This window comes from Bubalus bubalis, chromosome 22 (assembly GCF_019923935.1).
Source record: "Bubalus bubalis isolate 160015118507 breed Murrah chromosome 22, NDDB_SH_1, whole genome shotgun sequence".
Lineage (NCBI taxonomy): Eukaryota > Metazoa > Chordata > Mammalia > Artiodactyla > Bovidae > Bubalus > Bubalus bubalis.
The window spans coordinates 58,517,696-58,538,236 of NC_059178.1; the positions used below are offsets into that span (position 1 = coordinate 58,517,696).

A 20,541-nucleotide genomic window follows, 5' to 3' on the forward strand; every position below is an offset into this window, starting at 1 on the left:
CCTTTTCCACCCCAATTTCTTCCCTTGATGATCCGTCCCTGTGGTAGGCCCTTTCTGCTCACCGTCAAGTCAGGAAACCCCTTCAGAACTTTGGAGGAAGTTAAGTTTGACTGCCTCACGTAGTTGGAGTGTGGTTTCTTTAAAAAAGGATGTTTAAACGGGCCTTTTATACCAGAGACTGAAAAACGGAGTTATTTCTGCTTCCCAGGTGAGGGGCCCACGTGGACCTGGATACCGAACGAAGCAAAGCAGCACCCTTGGTGGGTTCCGCTGCATGGATGGGCTTCGGGTCACGTTTAGTGTTTCCTTTTCCCTTACTTCCTCGTTCTCACCGGTAGTTACTGAGCCTCAGTTTCGTTCCAGGCACCCAGAGAGCTGCCGGGAGCCCAGGTCCCCTAAGCTGCTGTCAGTGCTCGTGGCTCAGGGGCAGGACAGAGACCAGACCTGTGATCATCTGTGCAGTTGGGGGTCCTGGAGGCCTGGCCAGCGAGCAGATGGAGCCCGTTCTGCGGTGGGGAGGCTGTGGCTGGGCAGAGAGGTGACTCAGCAGGGGAGCCTTGGAGGGGTCATGGTTGGAGACCCTTTTATTTTTTTTGTCCCCACTTTTTTAATCATGGTAAAAAGTACATAAAATCATCTAAACCATGTAAAAATGTGCAATTAAATGGCATTAAGTCCATTCACATTGTTGTTCAGCCATCACCACCTCCATTTCCAGAACTTTTCAGCTTCTCAGATTGAAACTCGGTCCCCATGAAGCACAACTTCCCACACGCCCCCGCTCACAGGTCCTGGTCACACATCCTGCTTTCTATCTCTGCGACGACCAGCCGGTTAACATGGCTGGAAAGGGGTTCCAGGGGAGCCGTCCCTGAAGGCAGACCCTGAGGAGATGGTCCTCTGTGGCCTCTCACAGCTGGTCCCTGGCCTTGATGTTCAGGCAGGATTGTCCGAGGACGGTTTTGTTGACCTTGATGTAGATAAAGACCTGCTTTTACAAGCAGCATATTCTAAAGACAGAATGCATCAAAGCTCACACCACTTGGAGTTGCTGGTAGAAGTGGGACCTGTGCCATCCTCTGAGTGCATGTCAGGACCCTGGCTCTGAAACAGACGCCCACTCCCCCAACCCCGACCCTGGCAAGTAGCTGTGGTCACCTGTGCTCAGGGGCGGCTCCCCCTGCCTCTTTGCCTCAGCATCCTCCTGCAGACGTGGAGAGCAGACACAGGCCTTCCCTGTACCGAGCTGGCGAGAGGCTAACAGTTAATAAATGCAGGGCACTTAAGATAGTGTCTGGTCCAGAGAAAGGCTTCCATAAATATTACCTATTATTATTCAATGACATTTTAATCCGAAGCATAATGCCAGCTGGGCAGATGTGCTGTGGGTATGAAATGTTTACCCAAGAACAAGTAAATTCTTTCTTTAAAAATAACAGTATATTATCAGTCCTCTCAAATAAATTTCTAGTGTGCTGAAAAAAGGCATTCTCTCTCTCTCTCTCTCTGGGTGGATCATTATCCCAGAATATATTTCATTCCGACCTGAGATTGGACTTCAGTGTTGTCATGGAGAAAACACTTCTGATCGCAGTGGGCCCCTTACCTTTCTACAGAGAGTTTATTTACGTGAATGTCCCTTTTTGCTTCCAGGCTGTGGCTTCAGAGCTTGGAGATCTGTTATCATCAAACGTCCTTGTTTCTGGGCTTTGAGGATCTTTTTTCCAGTCCACTCCCACGGGGTCGTTTAGATGGTCTTTAGTATGAGCTCTCTTTCTCCCTCTGCAGAGTTTCTTTCGGAAATAGTACTTTTTTTTTTTCCTCGACAATTTAAACATGTCCGGCGTTTCTTCCCAAGCAGTTTCGTGAACAGAACCAACGCAGACAGACAGGAGGAGAGAAACGCAGAGACTAAGTGAGGTTGGAGTGGAGGCTCTGGGTCTCATTCAGCCGGTCTTGTGGAGAAAGGCTTTCCTGGTAGAACAGCTGGAATAGGATTGCTTTTGTTTCTGATGCTCCACCAATGAATCTTTTATTTGCAAACCTTTTCCTAGAAATCTTTGAGCCTCCAGGACTCCCACCCAAAGCCAGAGTTTCTGGAGGTGTGGTCTTGGGGTTGACTTGGTGCACCCTGAGCGGACTTCCAGAAGGAATCAAAAGACGAAACGTCTCTAGACTATCCAGGAGTTGCTGTTTCCGTGAGATTTCTAAAAAGGGCAAGAAGGACGAGTATAAGGGCCCTGCGTCTCCCCTAATGACGTGGAGCATTGCCCCAACCCCTGCTGTGGATCTCGGCGGGGGCAGCGGGGGAGGAATAGCAGGAAGAGGGCACGAGGCTGGAACCCAGACAGTGACACCAGCATCTCCATCTCTGTAGCCAGGAGCATCCCCACCCCACTTAAGGATGCGGATGAGGAGAGAAACCCATCCACCTGCTGAATTCATGTCTCTGGGTGCCCCAGGCATCCCGGCCCGCAGTCTGCCTGAGCCCCATCTCCAGGTGTTCAATAATGCAGCAGGATTTAGTTGCACCAAAGTGTCACCTGTCTAGGTGAGTCGTGCTGGTGTCTATCTGAAGTGACAGCCATCTCTGAGTCCCGGCGTCGCTCACCGACTTCTCTCTCATCATCCCACGTTGGGAAGGTAACGTTTTCGACAAGGTTGTTCCCTGTTCCCTCGCTCATTTCCTGCCCTTCCCCCATCCCCTCCTCACCCCTGAGCGCACCTGATCAAAGCATCATCGCTGACAAAGGTTTCCTCCTCCAAATTAAGTGAGCCCAACCAGCCCAGCAGATTTTACAAAGAAAGCAAGGGAAATGCTGAGCACCAAGTTCATGAATCTGGCAACAGGGAGGATGGTATGGAGCCTGGATAATATGGTCCAGCGACGGTCATCCCTCCTCGCGCTTCCTGTAAGGAACGCATGGGAGCTGGTTATGTGGAGCGCAGCTCACATCTGTCCCGCCGTGCCGTGGTCATCTGTATAAGTAATGGAAACAGGTTAAAGACTTCCATTCTGGTGTTGCCAGCGGGGATTGAAATGAACATGTCAGTGAAATCATCTCGGCAGAGCTGAGCAGGGAGGGGTTTGGACTAGTATATCCACGCTCCCTTTGGTGGCGAGAGCCCTAATGAGAGCGCTGGGATGTATAGTTTATCAGATGGAAGAGGAAGAGCAAGTCAATCTCGGAGATTAGAATCGCGGCAGGATTGCCAGTGCAGGGCGCCGTGCCCTCCTGGGGAGACCTCTGCTAATAACACGCTCTTTTCATTCCAAGGTGGGGTGGGGGCGGTGAGGAGGGGCAGGCTGCCACAGGGTTATCTACAAGTCCAGGGTGGTCTTAGGATGGCTCTGAGACCCCAGTCTTGAAAACTTAGAGGGAAGGAGGAGAACCTGCTTTGTCTTCATTTCCCTGTAATTATAAAGGAGCCACTTTTAGAACGTGGGTGTTGGTGATGGACAGGGAGGCCTGGCGCGGCAGTCCATGGGGTCGCAAAGCATTGGACACGACTGAGCAACTGAACTGAACTCGCGCTGCCTGAAAAGTCATTTCACTCCCTTCCTTGTCCGTGTGAGCAAGAGCCGTTTTATTTGAATTGCTGAAGTGCTGTATAACCTTCTTTCAAAGCTGGAACAGGATTCGGCTTCCCTGGGTATCATACCTGTACCTGCCACCCTGCTTCTAGAAAAATCAGGTCTTCTAGTGAGAGGAACACCCTGCGTGCCACGTGTGCTGTGACGTCCTTGTAAACTCAAGTATGTTAATGTGGGTTATTCCACGTATTTCCCTACTAGAATGCTGTATTCATACGTTGTATTTTCCAGTATCACGATCTTTCTTCCATCTAGATGCTATTAACTTAAAATCCAAGCGGGTTAAAAATGGAAACATTTCGTTTTCTAGCCTGTTATGCTACAGGCCGGTATCTGAATGATTCCAAGTACCTAAATTTGGGGGCATGGCAGAAGCTGAGCGTCTTTGATGGAAAGAACCCATCTCTCCGTTTTCATCAGGATGTGTCCCCAGTAGGGACAGGTGTGGATGACCACCGGTTGCCTTGTGTGGGTGGGTATTTCTAGTAACCAGGCTGGTGTCTGCTGGGTTGAGAAGGAGAGACTTCAAGCTGACTTTAAGGAAGGAAGTCGTGACAGGGAAAGGCTTTCTTCTGTTGTTGCTTCTGCTCTTTCAGCGAGGCACCTACACTTATATTCATCCTTCCCAGGAACAATGATCGCGAGCGGGCAGAGTTCTGGAGAATTCACCTCCCGGGGAACAGAAAGCAGGACTCACAGGAAAACACCCTTGTATTGTGCATAATTGGGGTGCAGATTGAGATGCAGGTTTGTGGGGGGATTGCAGACCTAATTGCTCAGAGCCCAGTTTACTCAGACTCAGGGGAATTTGAAACTTTGCTACACTTAACTGTGAAAAAGCAAAGACAGCTGTCACTTCTTCCCGTTCTTCAAATGACTGTTGACTCTCAGAGCAAATCTTGTGTCTTCTTTAAAGAAACAAAGATGTTCTAAAAACATGTTGGCCTGTGATTTGAGAAATAGGATCTAGATCTCATTTGCTGACGGCGTACGCCTTGTGGTATAATTGCCATGTGAGAGGAACATATTTTTCCAGACAATATGTGTGTGTTTACACTGCAAACCATCAGGGCACACGTTGGTGGTGTCAGATTCAACTCTAGCAGGGACGGTCTACGCCGCCTTCTGTCCACTCGCATCAGAAGATGAGGGGTTTTATCTGGCTAGGGATGGCAGCGCATCTTTAGGGACACATTGGCATCCAGAAGGCACCTTTTATGGCAGAAACTACTAACAAGAGTTAATTTATTTTTAACAAGTGAAGTCTAGCCATAAGAACAGTTGTCTCATTCTCATTTGGGGGTGGTGGGGAGGTCTTTGTATCTTTTATTCCCTCCCACCTGCACACACCCGTACGCCCACATGGGGGCTGGCGGCTTCCCGCTTGGCGTGTGCTCGTCCCGTCGGCCTCTGCGTGTCGTCTGGCATGTGGCAGGACCCACCGTGCGTGTTCACCGCGTCACGCTCCACGCCGCGTGCTGGGCTAGGGAGGGCTGGGGGCGGTGGTGGTGGCGGGGGGGAGTGATGGCAAAGCTGTTTTGACACAAAAAGAAGTAGCGGAGATGATGATTTGAAGTCTTTGTTTTATTTGATGGGAGGAATGTCATTTCTTTCTGTAAGTGATTGTAGAAGAAGAATTTATGCTGCAGTTACCATTTCTACGCTTATTCATTCATCAGATTTCCTCAGGGTGGGGGTGGGTGAGGGCAGAGGGGAGCTGAGGGTTCTAGCAGAGAAAATGCAGCCGTGTCGAGTTGATTCTGTTTTCTGTGATTCAGTAGCCGCTCTCATCCAAATCTTTTAAGGCTAAACAGCTGTATTCATTCACCTCGCCACATATATTGCTCTGTTCCATCACTAGAAAGAAAAAATGTCTACAAATATTTTAATGTACTTTGGTATATTTGTATCCATGTGAATTTTTAGAAAATTGTAGCTCGTGATGAAAACAAAGGATCACGACCAATAATTACTCTGTCCAAGCTTGGATGTTTCTGTATGTCTTTCTCAAGTCTCTCTATCTCTGTGTAGGCAAAATTTCCAAACAAGCATCTGGGAGAGCAATTAGGAGAATTCACATAATAGTAAGAATAAACCCAATTATTATGATGCATGTTTGGCCGACTCTTTGAGACCCCATGGACTGTAGCCCGCCAGGCGCCTCTGTTCACGGAACTCTCCAGGCAAGAACACTGGAGTGGGTTCCCATGCCCTCCTCCAGGGGATCTTCCCGACCCAGGGATTGAACTTGCGTCTCCTGCAGCTCCTGCATTGCAGGCAGATTCTTCACCGCTGAGCCACTAGGGAAACCCAATTATGATAAGAGAATGATATTTTCTGATATGATAGTGTGGATGTAACTGATTCAGATGCCATTATTGTTATTAAGGGGATTTCAAGAAAGTCAGGTGCATCTGACCTTGTGTTAAGCGTCCAGCCAAGTGCAGCAGTAATTATGTAGGGCAGGCTTGTTCTCCATCTATCACTTTGGCACATAATTTATATCGACTGTAATATAAAGACAAAAATTCTCCTAACTTTGTGTTAACAGTAGGTGTGTCATTGAGACCTGCAGGGGTGTACCCTGCACTGCTCACACCCACACCCCAGTCCATGGAGACCTGATGTTTCCTGTCTTTTCCTGTGTGTTTATGAGAATAAGCTGCTGGATGTGAATGTGGAGATACATGTCTGAGACGTAAGTCCCGCATGCGGTTCGGAGTATCAGTTACATTTCTTTATTGTCGTTTAAGCCACTTGAAGAGCTGTTTCATGCCCAAGTCTCCTCTCCAGATTTCTGAATGTCATCCATCAGGGTGAATCTTACTCTCTCTGATGAAAGTCATTTCTCATTTCAGGTGGTAGAAAATCTAGGTCGGGACCTGGTTTCAGACCTACTTGGCTAATGCTGGGTTTGTGGACCCAGACTTATCAGACTGTCCTAACATGGTCTTTATCCTGCCGCAAAAGGAGAGGCAGTAACTGAAAACATCGATTTCCCCATGCTTGGCCTTGGTAGTGCATGTCTTAGAGATGGCTGGCTTTTTAGCGTGGATCAAGAAAACATTTGCCTTGTATATTAACACACAGTCCGTTAGTAGTGAAATAGCTATGTGCTCTCCTGGGTTCATACAGGAGTTATTTATCTTCTGTTCTTCTTTTCATTTCAACTTCTCTTTTAATTTTTCAAGATTCTCATAATTTTTTTTTTCTTTTTCCTCCTAACACTGCTGAAAATCAGAGAAAGTTTTCAGTCTTTTTAATTGAGACTTAAGCTCTGATTTGTGCTTTGTCACTTGCTGAGTGACATTGTTGTAACTGCAGCAAAGTCCAGACACGAAAGTCATATCCGATGTGCTTGCTGGGAGGGGCGCCCTGAAATGAGACTGTTTGTTTCCCACTTACCTTGAATTCTGGGCCAGGGAGAAAGGGGACATGTTATACTTATTTTAAGGGAGTCACCTGTGGATTTCTAATTAGAATTGGGTAAAACCCATAGGTCATTTTATTTACAGACTCCACAATTCTAAAGCAGGGCCTCTGTCCGGTTTTACACAAAGAAATCCTCATTATCAGTCAGGTGGTTTAGCAAACCCGTACACGAGCCGTTGGAGCCAGACCCCTAAAATTGGCCAAAGTGACAGAAAAAGTTTCACTTCTTCCACATCAGAGCGAAAGCGGCCTTTCAGATTTGCTTGACAGATTGTCAGCTTTCCTGCAAAAAAATCAGAACTGAGGCTCGTAAATTAACATCCATCCCACTTGTATTTAATGTTCTTTCAAAGAAGCAAGGAAGGGGTTCTGACCCCTTATCTCCTTTCTCTGCATTTTCTATTTCCCAGTGTCTTCTGACTTTCGTCAGAACTACCTGCTGTCTTTGTAACACAGGTGAAGTTACTTCAGAAGTGATCAGTGATACATTTGGAAGAAAAATGTGTTCTGCGAGATTTTACAATGAGTTGGAGCTGTGCATTTATCACGGAGGCGTGCGTAAGCCCCTTTTGTGAATTGGCGCCTTGGAGTAACTATATTTTGATATAACGGCCATCTGTTCATGGGTATCACGTTTGCCAGTCTAAAACCTAGTTTGATGTAGATAAACATGTAATTCGGTCTGATTGTATAGTTTCACCAGGTGGCAATACGATAGCCGCGTTCGGTCTTTGCTGTGAGCCGGAGCCCAAGCCGAGAGCCGAGGCCTGGGTTTTGCAGTTGCCACGTTTGAATTTCCCTTTCCCTCGTTCACAGCCAGCTCTCAATCGTGTGCTAGTGCGGAAAAGAGAGCTCGGATAAACAAAGCTCCTAACCCGATTCTGGTCGTGTATTCCCCCGCCTGCCCCCTCAGGCCTGGGGAAGAGCCAAACCAGGAGCTTCTCTGTGTGTGCACCCCCTCCGGGCCCCCACCTTCCTCTGGGCGGCTGTGATCAGGAAGTCTGCAGGAGGGCAGTGGAGGACACTTCCTGAATAATCTGCTGCCCAAACCTCACGTCTACACAGCAACAGAGGCCAGCCATGGGCCTGCTTTCCTTGGGACGAGAAGATGCCCGTCGTGGGCACTTCTCTTAAGTGGCTCCTCTTAAGGGTCCCATCGCAGGGCTGGATGAGCTCAGAGTGGAGCTTGGTGATGAGGGCAGTGTGTCTAACGTTCCTACGCATCCTTCCTGCAGCCCCAGCGCTGGGGAGACGGAGGCCCCGAGGACGGAATCTGTGAGTGGAGCACGTGGGTCAGTCTGTCCCTTCTGTAAGTCTGTCCTCAGATGATGACGGGGGTCTGTCCTTCAACCCAGAACCACAACGGTGGCCCCACAGCCTGGACCTGACGGGCGTGGGCAGGTGAACGCCACCCCCAGCCCCTGTGCACTTGGGGTCACTCTTGCGCTTGCTGGGTGGGACAGATGTGGTGGTGGGGGTGTCTATGTGGCCCCTTCCTCCCTGATGCCAACATGACGAAAGCAAAGGACTCCGTCCCGCCTGCTACTGAAGCCCTGTGGTCTTGCTTTCAGACACCCTGGGGTCCAGTCTGCAGACCTGCACAACCCTTGTCTACCTGCCCCAGGCCCAAATTCTCAAGTGAAACCCATTAGTTTCTGGATCCTTCTGAGGTTCCTGGTTCGAGCCTAGTTTTGGAAGGTGGGGGCAGTTGTTGAGGGGTGGGTGGAGAGAGAGGCTTAGGCACTGCTTTCAAAGAATCCCTTGAAACCCTTGGCATCTGTGGCCAGCTCATCTTCCATGTGTTCATGTGACCACAAGCACCATGGGGTAGATTGACACTGACTGGTGCTTGGCCCGAGGACTCCTAGATAGGGTGGTGTGCGAAGAGAGGGGAGGCGAGGGCTGCCTGGGGAGGCGTGTGCACTTCTTTCCAAAGCCGATGCTGCCGGGCCCGTGCGTCCAGGGAGGAGCTGGTCAGAAAGGCGTCCAGTGTGAGGACCTAGGACCGATGCCCCCCGCCCCCAGCTGCCCCCTGGGTCTGTATTTCCTTGTGTCCCTTAGAGTTGAAAAGTTAATTTATAATACATGGTAGAACAGGGAAATAGCCAAAGAATATGAGCTTACTGGGATAAATACAGTGCAGGAGTGTGTGATAAAGTAGGAATCCTGGGAGTCTAGAAATGGACAGGGACCATGTTGGTGAAAGATGGAGTGATGGAGCCTTGTGGCCACTGAGCCTGGGGACTGAGGGCCTCAGGAGAGGCCCTGCCAACTCCTTGCCTGTCAGTGGGACCCGTGGCCCCCTCCCCGGGGAAGGCTGTGTGGAGACCCCGCTGGGGGCGGTGGGGGAGCAGGAGTGGGACGGGAAGGAGACAGGCGGCAGATGCACAGGCAGACTCTCAGCGCCCCCAAGATCCTGCTGCAGGAACCCCGATACCACCTGCACCCCTCTGTTGTTCTCCCCGCTTCTTACCTTTTAACATGAAAAAATAAAAGTCACAATGAACAAAGCCCTTCCCGGATTCCCGCCCCCAGGCTGGGCCCTGCCCTTCTCTGGATCCCTAATTCCCAGGGTCTGGCTAGTGGCTGTTTCCAGCTATTTTATTCCAGAAATGGTGTGAAACAGCTAATTTGTGTGTGTTGAATTGAAAACACTGAAGATTTTGAAAACAGAGCTATTTACTAAGAGCAACTTCAGTCAACAAACTCATATATTCATTATCTAGAAAAAAGACTATCAGTATTTTCTAAGAGGATTTTTCCATTGTGCTGTGAATGGGTATGTCTTCTGCTTTTTCCATTTAATGAATCTCTCCTTGTCATTAAAACATAGTTTTCAATGTTGCATCATAGGTATAAGCACCCAACTACCGATTATTTTTTTTTTTAATTTTTAATTTTATTTTATTTTTAAACTTTACATAACTGTATTAGTTTTGCCAAATATCAAAATGACTCCGCCACAGCTATACATGTGTTCCCCATCCTGAACCCTCCTCCCTCCTCCCTCCCCATTCCATCCCTCTGGGTCGTCCCAGTGCACCAGCCCCAAGCATCCAGTATCGTGCATCGAACCTGGACTGGCCAACTACTGATTATTGTTGAAGATTTAGACAATGCCAAATTTCATATGAAATAATACCGTAAAGGACATCTTTGTAAATGCTGCTGCTGCTGCTAAGTTGCTTAGTGTCCGACTCTGTGCGACCCCATGGACAGCAGCCCACCAGGCTCCCCTGTCCCTGGGGTTCTCCAGGCAAGAACACGGGAGTGGGTTGCCATTTCCTTCTCCAATGCATGAAAGTGAAAAGTGAAAGTGAAGTCACTCAGTCGTGTCCAACTCCCAGCGACCCCATGGACTGCAGCCTACCAGGCTCCTCCATCCATGGGATTTGCCAGGCAAGAGTACTGGAGTGGGGTGCTATTGCCTTCTCCGTCTTTGTGCATGAACCCTCTGTATTTTATATCACCTTCTGAGGCTATGCTTCCTAAAGTAAAATTATTGGGCCAAAGGGTATCAACATTTAAATATTTCTCTCCTCTTACTCTTTTTTCATTGAGATTCTCTCATTCATAACAGCATGAAGGGCACATAAGAAGTGTCCTAAATACTGATACAGAATTAGAAAGTGGGAGTGTGTGTCGCTTAGTCATGTCTGACTCTTTGTGAACCCGTGGACCAAAGCCCGCCAGGCTCCTCTGTCCATGGGATTTCCCAGGCAAGAATACTGGAGTGGGTAGTCCTTCTCTTCTCCAGGGGATCTTCTCAACCCAGGGATTGAACCCGGGTCTCCTGCATTGCAGGCAGATTCTTTACCTCTGAGCCACCAGGGATACAGAATTACTTGGGGTCACTACTTCATTCACAAGCGTTTACTCCAAGTGTTTTCGGCACTGAGGTGCTAACACAACAAAGGATAGTAACTGGGTCCTGAGATGGTGAGTGGAGGGGTCTCGGGCTGGGAGTCAGGTGACCCGCCTCTGAGTCCTGAGCCCCTCATCTGTCTCCTGTGTGACCTGGGGGAAGTCGGTCAACTTCTTGAGACTCCATTTCCTCATCTGTAAAATGGGCTTATCAGGGACACTGCCTTGTAGGGTTGTGAGGGTTAAAATGAGGTGAAAAAATGAAAATGTCCAGCCCAGGGAGGTGGGCAGGGGTGCCCAGCAGTTTTAATTAAACGAGCAAGTTCACAGTTTGATGATGAGGACACACAGGTAAACATCTCTTAATTCCGCAGGGAATGAATCCCAGGAGGGGATTAAGCAGCCTCACGAAGGAGGTGACATCAGAGCCTTGCGTTGAGGAGGAGCGTCGTCCCCAGGCAGAGAAGCAGAGGTTGGGGGTGGTGCCCCTGGGACCGGGGTGCTCAGGGGCTGACACGTAGTGGAGGGAGGGGCCTGCACGCCCTGTGCTACTCCTGGGCTTGTAACAAAGATCTTAACTCTAGGGTCACGGAGGAGGAGCGTGGCCAGGCAAGAGGAAAGAGGCCAGCTGGGAGGCTGCTGCACTGTCTGGTGACAGGCCTGGGGGGTCCACATTCGGGCAGAGGCCATGTCGGGTACAGGGCTGCAGGACAGGAGGCGCTGAGGATAACTCGCTTTTCTGGTGTTGGACAGCTGGTGTGGGGTGGTTCAGTAACCACTGAGCTAGGAGACTCCTAACTCAGGAGGAGGAAGTAAGCTTTTATTGGGGCAGCCCCTCTAGGTCTGGAGGGGCAGGGGAAGCCATGTGTCTGTAGTTGACTGGGGGTGCCTGTGGGACACCCGTGTTGGGGCACGGGGCTGGAGGGGCAGGGGAAGCCATGAGTCTGTAGTTGACTGGGGGTGCCCATGGGACACCTGTGTTGGGGGGCGGGGCTGGAGGGGCAGGGGAAGCCATGAGTCTGTAGTTGACTGGGGGTGCCCGTGGGACACCCACATTTGAGCTGGAGCTCCTTCTGTGTGCCCAACACCACGTGGGCTCAGACAGTGCTCAGGAGGGCTTCACGGAGCCCAGCCTCCCCCAATGGGGCAGGAGAACCCGAGGGCCCCTCTGGAGGGGCTTCACAGTGACATAGATCGGGTGGTCATGGGCGTGCCCTGGAGGAGTCAAGGAAGAAGTCAAGGTTGGCTGGAAAGAGGCCACAGAGGGACCGGCAGGGGGACAGGCAGGGTGGATTCAGGGAGCTGCGCCCTGATCCTAGAAACACGGTCAGCTCCCAGGAGTGTGACTGGGCTGGGGAGCAGGGGGGACTGTGTCCCTGTGGGGTGTCAGGGAGCTGGGCATGCTCAGCCCGGTAGGGGGATGCTGGTGTGCCCCAGGCTGCACCCCAAGTCTCCCTAGAGCTCCCCAGCTCTGCTTGTGTCTCCCCTGGGAGATGAGCCCCAGAAGGCAGGCATGTTAGGTGTCCCCCACCTCCCCACCCCCTGGAAAATGGGGGACCGGTGTCCGAGGACGGAATGGCAGAAACCAGTGCCCCTTAGGAGGCCAGGGTTTGCTTTCCGTGGTTCCAGCAGTGACTGTTGCCCTGGGGCTGGAGAGGGCGGAGTGAGAGGCATTTGAGCTCAACCTGGGGCTCCTGGCTCCAGACGGGTCAGTGTCGGGGGCAGGGAGGACAGGCCGGGACATGCCAGGCTCTGAGGACACCCGCTCTGCTGGGAATGGACATGCATGACCGGTGGGTGCTGAATACCCCCTGGAGGTAGAGGGAGCCCCCGCCTGTGTTTCCAGAGGAAGAGGAAAGTGGTCTGCTCACTCCACACCCCCGATGGTGCCTGCTGTGCGCGGGTGATGGAGCCTGTGTCCGTCCGTTGAGGGGGCAGCAGCCCGCAAGCGGTGCAGCGCTGGGCAGGGCACCAGCACAGCGCCGGGCTCCCCGGCTGAGCCAAACGCGCCCAGTCAAAGGCTTCCCTTCAGTCAGTTGCTGGTGTGGATCTTCTTTGCATAAAAGTGGAACATCTGGGTCTAGTGGGCGGCCTCCCCATTAGATGATCACCTTCTAGGTGACCCCAGAGTGTGGCTCAGAAGGCGCACTGCAGGGGGCTGCTGGGAGTCCGGCCAACACCCCGCGGACCCGGTGCCTCTGTCTTCAGAGGGCTCTGCCCAGGATGCCCGAGGCCTCAAGTGTCCCCGTCGGAATCCTCAGAGCTAGGCCTGGTGTCCAGGCCAAGGCCAGGGAACCTGCAGGCGGTGGGTGTGACCGGAGCTTCGGTCTTCTGCCTGAGGACCCCAGCCACGGGCACTCGGGACCCTGGACCGTCCTAAACCTGTAGTGGTCGTGGGGAAAGGAGAAAGCGGTCAAGTTCACGGTCAGTCTCCAGGGGGCCACGGCCTCAGGCAGACCGCTGTGCAGGTGTGGACACCTGTGTGACCCTGCGGGCTCGCCCTGTCGATTATTTTTCACGCTCTCAGAGCAGGCCCCACGGGCTGTGGTTCCCTGAGCTGTTAGTGGACCGAGGCGGGACTGCCGTCATCTGGGAAGCAGCTGTGGACGTGCTTGCCTGGTCATGCCGCTGCCCGGGTACAGGGCGGCCCCGTGGAGAAGCAGAGGGCAAGCAGGGAGCTGAAAGGCCCGGCGGAGCGTGCGTGTCCACCGTGTGTGCATCCGTGTGCAGAGCCCTTGGTGGGCGGGCGTGGACGCTCCCGTGTGGCTCCCTCCTGCCCCGCGTCCAGCCTCTGGGCAGCCGCCTCCTTCTCTGTCTCTCCATCACTGTCCCTGAAAACGCGGCGCTGCCCGCCACATTCCCTCGGGGTCCGTCTCTGATAATGTGATAATGAGTGATTCTACTTAATGAGACACCCTCTCAGGTCATATCAATGCATTTTAATAGGGCCTTTCTGGAAATATCTTAACCCTAAATTTCCCAGGTAGTTGACGGAACACTAGTTGTTTCCACACACACACACACACACACACACACACACACACACACACACACAAAAAGAAGAAGAAAGAAAGAAAAGAGAAAGAAGTAAAAGCACGCTGGTCAGTTAAGCGGTGCAGGCGATTATGTCCCCTTGGGAACTGACAAGACCTGTCACATGGTGAAGGATCTGAAATGTTCTGCAGTAAACAGCCGGGTTCCATCCAGGCGTTTATATGCCCTCCATCCCTCTCATTCCCCGGACAGCTGTCAGCAGCCCGAGCTTCTTCTGGGAAACGCCGCTTTCACCCTGAGAAGTCACCCTCTGTGCAGCTTGGCCCTTGGCAGGACATGTAGCACCTACTATAGGCATTGTTAGGTTAAAAAGTTTTTTATTGTGTAAAAATATTCGTAACTTCAAAGTTACTATTTTAACCATTTTACGGGCATGGCTCAGTGGTATTAAGTAAGTTTACATTGTTATGCAGCCAAACCCAGCATCCACCTCCAGATCTTTCCATCTTCCCACATTGAAACTCAACCCATTAAACACCAACTTCTTTTTTTTTTTCCCTCTCTTTTAAACTTTTTATTTTGTACTGGAATATAGCTGAGTAACAATGTTGTGATAGTTTCAGGTGGACCGCAAAGGGTCTCAGCCATACATGTACATGTGTCCTCTCCCTCCGAAACTCCCCTACCATCCAGGCTACCACATAACACTGAGCAGAGTTCCCTGTGCTATACAGTAGGTCCTTGTTGGTTATCCATCTTAAATATAGCACTGTAATAGCTAGCTTTCCATTTCTCCCTGTCCCCCGACCCTGGAAACCACTGTTCTCTTCCTGTCTCTGTGAGCAGACCTCACTGCTCTAGGTGTCTCATGTAAGGAGACTCCTAAGTATTTGTCTTTTGTTGCTGGCTTAATGGCTTCCCAGGTGGCTCAGTGGTAAAGAATCCGCCTGCAATGCAGGAGATGTGGGTTCGATCCCTGGGTCGGGAAGATCTCCTGGAGAAGGAAATGGCAACCCACTCCAGTATTCTTGCCTGGAAAATCCCATGGATAGAGGAGCCTGGCGGTCCACAGTACACAGGGTTGCAAAAAAGTTGGACATGACTCAGTGATGAAACCTAACATTGTTACACTGAGCACAGCGCCCCTGATTTAGTCCATACTGAAGCATGCATCAGACTCTCCTTACTTTTAAAGGCTGAATAATATCCCACTGTGTGTGTAAACCACACTTCGTTCACCTGTTCAACCATCAGTGGACACTCGGGTTGTTTCCACCTTTCAGCTCTTGTGAGCAATGCTGCTTTGTATATCCGGGGCTCTCTGATCCCTGCCTGGTGTCCCCTGTGGGTGACTTCCGCTCCATCCAGGCAGGGGCTGGCTGGTGCTATGTTGCGTCCTCCTTTTTTCAGTAGAGACTAGAGTATTTTTATCACTTACCATTGAAGCGAGTTTTTATTTATGGACACCATAGAATCCTGTCCCTGGGGTATCTTTCCCTAAAAGTTGACAACCAGGTCCCCCCATGGGGAGGCTCATGAGGGACCCCGTTGCTTACAGAGGGAAGGGTCTACAGGCGGAGGAGCAGGGCCCCCTCAGCTGCCCACCTTGTCACTTTCCCCCCTTGTCTTCCCTTCCAGCTATGATGGCCAGACCGACATCTCTAAGAAGAGGGCAGACGCTGCCCTTCCGTTGAAATGTGTTCACTTCGGCGGGGTTTGGGGGCTTGCCTTGGTGGAAACCTGTTTCCACCGTGGCACTGCGGCGGGTCGGTGTATAAAGTGGGGACGGCCTTGTAGCCTTGGCTGAGAAACGACTTTTTAAAGATGGCGTGAGCGCTGGGGAGGCCGCGTCTTCGGGGTGCCGTCCGCACTCACTGTGTTTCCTTGCTTTCTCCTAGCTTATGTTCCTGAGGAAGAACTGAAAGCAGCAGTGATAGACGAGGGGAGCGTGGAGGAGGATGGGCTGCCCGGGGATGTTCAGGAGGCCGACTTCGCGTGCAGCGAGGAGGCGGAGATCAAGGAGGCCCAGAGCTACCAGAACTCCCCCATCAGCACCGCGACCAACCAGGACGCGGGCTACGGCTCGCCCTTCAGCGAACACAGCGACCAGCCCGCCCACTTCAAAAGCTCCTCCTCCAAGGAGGAGAAGGAGGAGCGCCAGGGCGCGGAGGGCGTCTCCTACCCCCAGGACAGTTTGGCCCAGATCAAGGCCGTGTACGCAAACCTCTTCTCCGAGTCCTGCTGGTCCAGCTTGGCCCTGGACTTGAAGAAGTCAGCCTCGACCACGAGCACCAGCGATGCGGCCCAGAAGGAGGGCTCCACCCCCGCCCCCACGCCCCCCACCAGCACTGCGGGGGCCACGGGCACCACGGCGAGCACCCCCAGCTCAGGCTCGGGCACCAGCGGCGGTTCGGGCTACGACTGGCACCAGGCCGCCCTGGCCAAGACGCTGCAGCAGACGTCGTCGTACGGCCTGCTGCCGGAGCCCAGCCTCTTCAGCACCGTGCAGCTCTACCGCCAGAACAACAAGCTCTACGGCTCGGTGTTCACGGGCGCCAGCAAGTTCCGCTGCAAGGACTGCAGCGCCGCCTACGACACGCTGGTGGAGCTGACGGTACACATGAACGAGACGGGGCACTATCGCGACGACAACAGGGACAAGGACGCGGAGAAGACCAAGCGGTGGTCCAAGCCCCGGAAGCGCTCGCTGATGGAGATGGAGGGCAAGGAGGACGCGCAGAAGGTGCTCAAGTGCATGTACTGCGGGCACTCGTTCGAGTCCCTGCAGGACCTCAGCGTGCACATGATCAAGACGAAGCATTACCAGAAAGTGCCTCTCAAGGAGCCCGTGCCAGCCCTCACCAAGCTGGTCCCCTCTACCAAAAAGCGGGCGTTGCACGAGCTGGCGGCCCCCGGCTCCCCTGAGCCGGCCGGAGCGGCGGCGGCAGAGGTGGCACTGAGTGAGGCGGCCAAGGAGCAGAAGACGGCCAACCCCTACGTGACACCCAACAACCGCTACGGCTACCAGAACGGGGCCAGCTACACCTGGCAGTTCGAGGCCCGCAAGGCCCAGATCCTCAAGTGCATGGAGTGCGGCAGCTCCCACGACACCCTGCAGCAGCTCACCGCCCACATGATGGTCACTGGGCACTTTCTGAAGGTGACCACCTCCGCCTCCAAGAAGGGGAAGCAGCTGGTGCTGGACCCCGTGGTGGAGGAGAAGATCCAGTCCATCCCCCTGCCGCCGACCACGCACACCCGGCTCCCGGCCGCAGCCACCACTGCCCACGTCAAGAAGCAGCCTGACTCTCCGGCTGGCCCCACCCCCGCGGAGGAGAAGAAGGAGCCCGAGAAGGACAAGGCGGCCCTGGTGGCGGGGGAGGCGGACAAGAAGATCAAGGAGGAGGGCGAGGACACGGGCGAGAAGTTCGAGCCCACCGCCCTCTACCAGTACCTCCGCGAGGAAGACCTGGACGACAGTGCCAAGGGCGGCATGGACATCCTCAAGTCCCTGGAGAACACGGTCTCCACAGCCATCAGCAAAGCCCAGAATGGCGCACCCTCGTGGGGCGGCTACCCAAGCATCCACGCCGCCTACCAGCTGCCGGGCACCGTGAAGCCACCTCCGGCAGTGCAGAGCGTGCAGATGCAGCCCTCCTTTGCCGGCAGCGTGAAGCCGCTGTCCACTGAGCATGGTGCGCTCCTGCATTCCCCGGGGAGCCTCACGCCGCCACCCCACAAGAGCAACGTGTCGGCCATGGAGGAGCTGGTAGAGAAGGTCACGGGCAAGGTCAGCGTGAAGAAGGAGGAGAGGCCGGCAGAGAAGGAGAAGGGCTCGCCGGCCAAGGCCGCGTCCCCAGCGGCCAAGGAGAATAAGGACTTCCCCAGGGCTGATGAGCTGGGGGGCAGCAGCAAGCCCCAGCCCAAGAAGGGCCCTGAGGCCGACGGGGGAAAGGCCAAGAAGGAGGGCACGGGGGACGCCCACACCCCAAACGGCACGGAGCCCCTCAAGGCCAAAGTGACCAATGGCTGTAACAACCTGGCCATCATCACGGACCACTCGCCTGAGCCCTCCTTCATCAACCCACTGAGCGCCCTGCAGTCCATCATGAACACCCACCTGGGCAAGGTGTCCAGGCCCGTGAGCCCCTCACTGGACCCGCTGGCCATGCTCTACAAGATCAGCACCAGCATGCTGGACAAGCCGGCCTACCCTGCCCCTCCCGCCAAGCCACCCGGCACCGCTGACCGCTACTTCTACGAGAACAGCGACCAGCCCATCGACCTGACCAAGTCCAAGAGCAAGCCCCTGGTGCCCGGCGCCTCTGATGGCGTGTCCTCACCGCTCCGGGAGAGCGCACTCATGGACATCTCGGACATGGTGAAGAACCTCACAGGCCGGTTGACGCCCAAGTCCTCCACACCCTCCACCGTGTCTGAGAAGTCGGACGCTGATGGCAGCAGCTTCGAGGAGGCGCTGGACGAGCTGTCACCCGTCCACAAGCGGAAGGGGCGGCAGTCCAACTGGAACCCGCAGCACCTGCTCATCCTGCAGGCCCAGTTCGCCTCGAGCCTGCGCGAGACGGCGGAGGGGAAGTACATCATGTCGGACCTTGGCCCCCAGGAGCGGGTCCACATCTCCAAGTTCACTGGGCTGTCCATGACCACCATCAGCCACTGGCTGGCCAACGTCAAGTATCAGCTGCGGAGGACAGGGGGGACCAAGTTCCTGAAGAACCTGGACACAGGGCATCCTGTTTTCTTTTGCAACGATTGTGCCTCTCAGTTCAGAACTGCTTCCACGTACATCAATCACCTAGAGACACACTTAGGCTTCAGCTTGAAGGATCTCTCCAAGTTGCCCCTAAACCAGATTCAGGAACAGCAGAATGTTTCCAAAGTCCTGGCGAGCAAAGCCTTGGGCCCTTCGGGGGCTGCCGAGGACGAGCTGGGCTCCACATTCCAGTGCAAGCTGTGCAACCGGACTTTCGCGAGCAAGCACGCAGTCAAACTGCACCTCAGCAAGACCCACGGCAAGTCCCCCGAGGACCACCTGATCTACGTGACCGAGCTGGAGAAACAGTAGCCCCGGGCCCGCGCCCGAGGCGCTTTGCACTAACGTCGTACCGCACTAGGCCCGGCCTGAGCCTCCGAAATCAGCCCGCCCTCGGTTGCTGACCGCCTGTCTGGACCTTGGTTTTTCTTACACATATTTTGTAGTTATATTTATATGCTCTTCGTCCGATCGTGCATGTTCCTTTTCTTTTTCCGTGAGTCAGAGTCTGACCTTTATTTTCAACATCTGTTCTCGATGTTCAGCTCTCTTTTCTAGGAGATAGTGGGGCACACTCCTCGGAGACACTTACTTAGCAGGAAAGAAAGACACAAATAACAGAGATAGACGTCGTCCTAAAATTACAAAGCTGCCATGACAGTAAAGGTCAGAGAACCTCCTAGTGTCAGATTTAACCCTGTGAGGACTGCAATCGCATTTCTGTGCCTTTCACTCAAAAAAGAAAAAGAAAAAAAAAAAAAGGCTTAAAGGCATTTCATTCAGATCAAAAGCTGTGTCAGACACAAAACTTATTTAATAATTAAAAAACGAGCTTTTATATGCAGAACTGGTTTGTGAAGGAAGCATGCATGCAGCTGTTGGAGAGCAGAAAGTTGTCTAGGACGTGGGGGTTAGGAAGCCACAACGTCATACGTTTAAAACAGAAAACAAAACAAAAACTAACAACAAAAACAGCAAACACCCCAGTTGCCACTATGCCCAAACCCTCTGGATGCTGAAAAATGCCATTTTTGGCAAAAAAAAAAAAAAAGTATGCAAGTTATTATTTAAAAATGTGTAAAAATGCTATTTCTTTTTTCCTGTAAAATACTGCGGTTTATAGTTATTTACAAATGTAAGCTTTGGTACAAGCCGACCTTTCTATAAGCGTGCTGCGTTGGTAAATGAAAAAAAATGGGGCAAATGTTGGCGTCCTTTCCTTGTAAATTGCCAGCATCAGCTTAAAAACTCCTATATGTTACATATCGTACCATTTTAATCTATTCAACTTTCTTTGTACCTTCTGGCTGTATGCTTTCTCTTTTAACTTTTTATATTGTCATTTTATATTAAATTTCTGTGTATATAATGTAAAACCACAATTTTTGAATAAAATTTAGTTCCTGCAGCTTGATTTAAATAGAGAAATTTTACTGGCACCTGCGTCTTTCCAGATGCATGTATATCAGACGAAAATAAATAAATGAAGACAAAGCAAGCGATGCACTATTAATTATACATTTTGATGTTCTATCATTAATATTGTACAGTACATTTTGGTTCACACAATTAAATCCACTGTTTTCTCAAATGTAAAATAAACCCACATGCAGTTCTTGATTTACATAGATTGTCATGTCGTCATTATTCTGCCTCTGAGACGTTATTCCAGCAATGAGAGGTATTGCTTAGGCAGTCGACCAACAGAAATTCTATTCAGAACCATCGTTTCATGATGTGTGTGCTAAAACGCTTATTCAGATGATAAGTACTCCTTTTTTTTTTTAACGATAATTAAAATTTTTAACTCCACTGGGTGCCACTGGATTCCAGAGTATAGTCATTGAACGACAGCCGATTTGTACATCGAGGGACCGAGGTG

General features: G+C 52.1%; 1 protein-coding gene across 1 annotated transcript in view; it reads left to right on the forward strand.

The window, feature by feature from the left end:
• The window catches only part of TSHZ1 (teashirt zinc finger homeobox 1), a 79,297-nt gene extending 59,014 nt beyond the window's left edge, over positions 1 to 20,283 (forward strand). The window contains exon 2 of the mRNA XM_025273407.3: positions 15,784 to 20,283. Coding sequence (XP_025129192.3) covers positions 15,784 to 18,971 — 3,188 coding nt within the window. The 3' untranslated portion in view covers positions 18,972 to 20,283. The remainder of the gene's footprint in view (positions 1 to 15,783) is intronic.
• Positions 20,284 to 20,541: the final 258 nt, after the last annotated feature.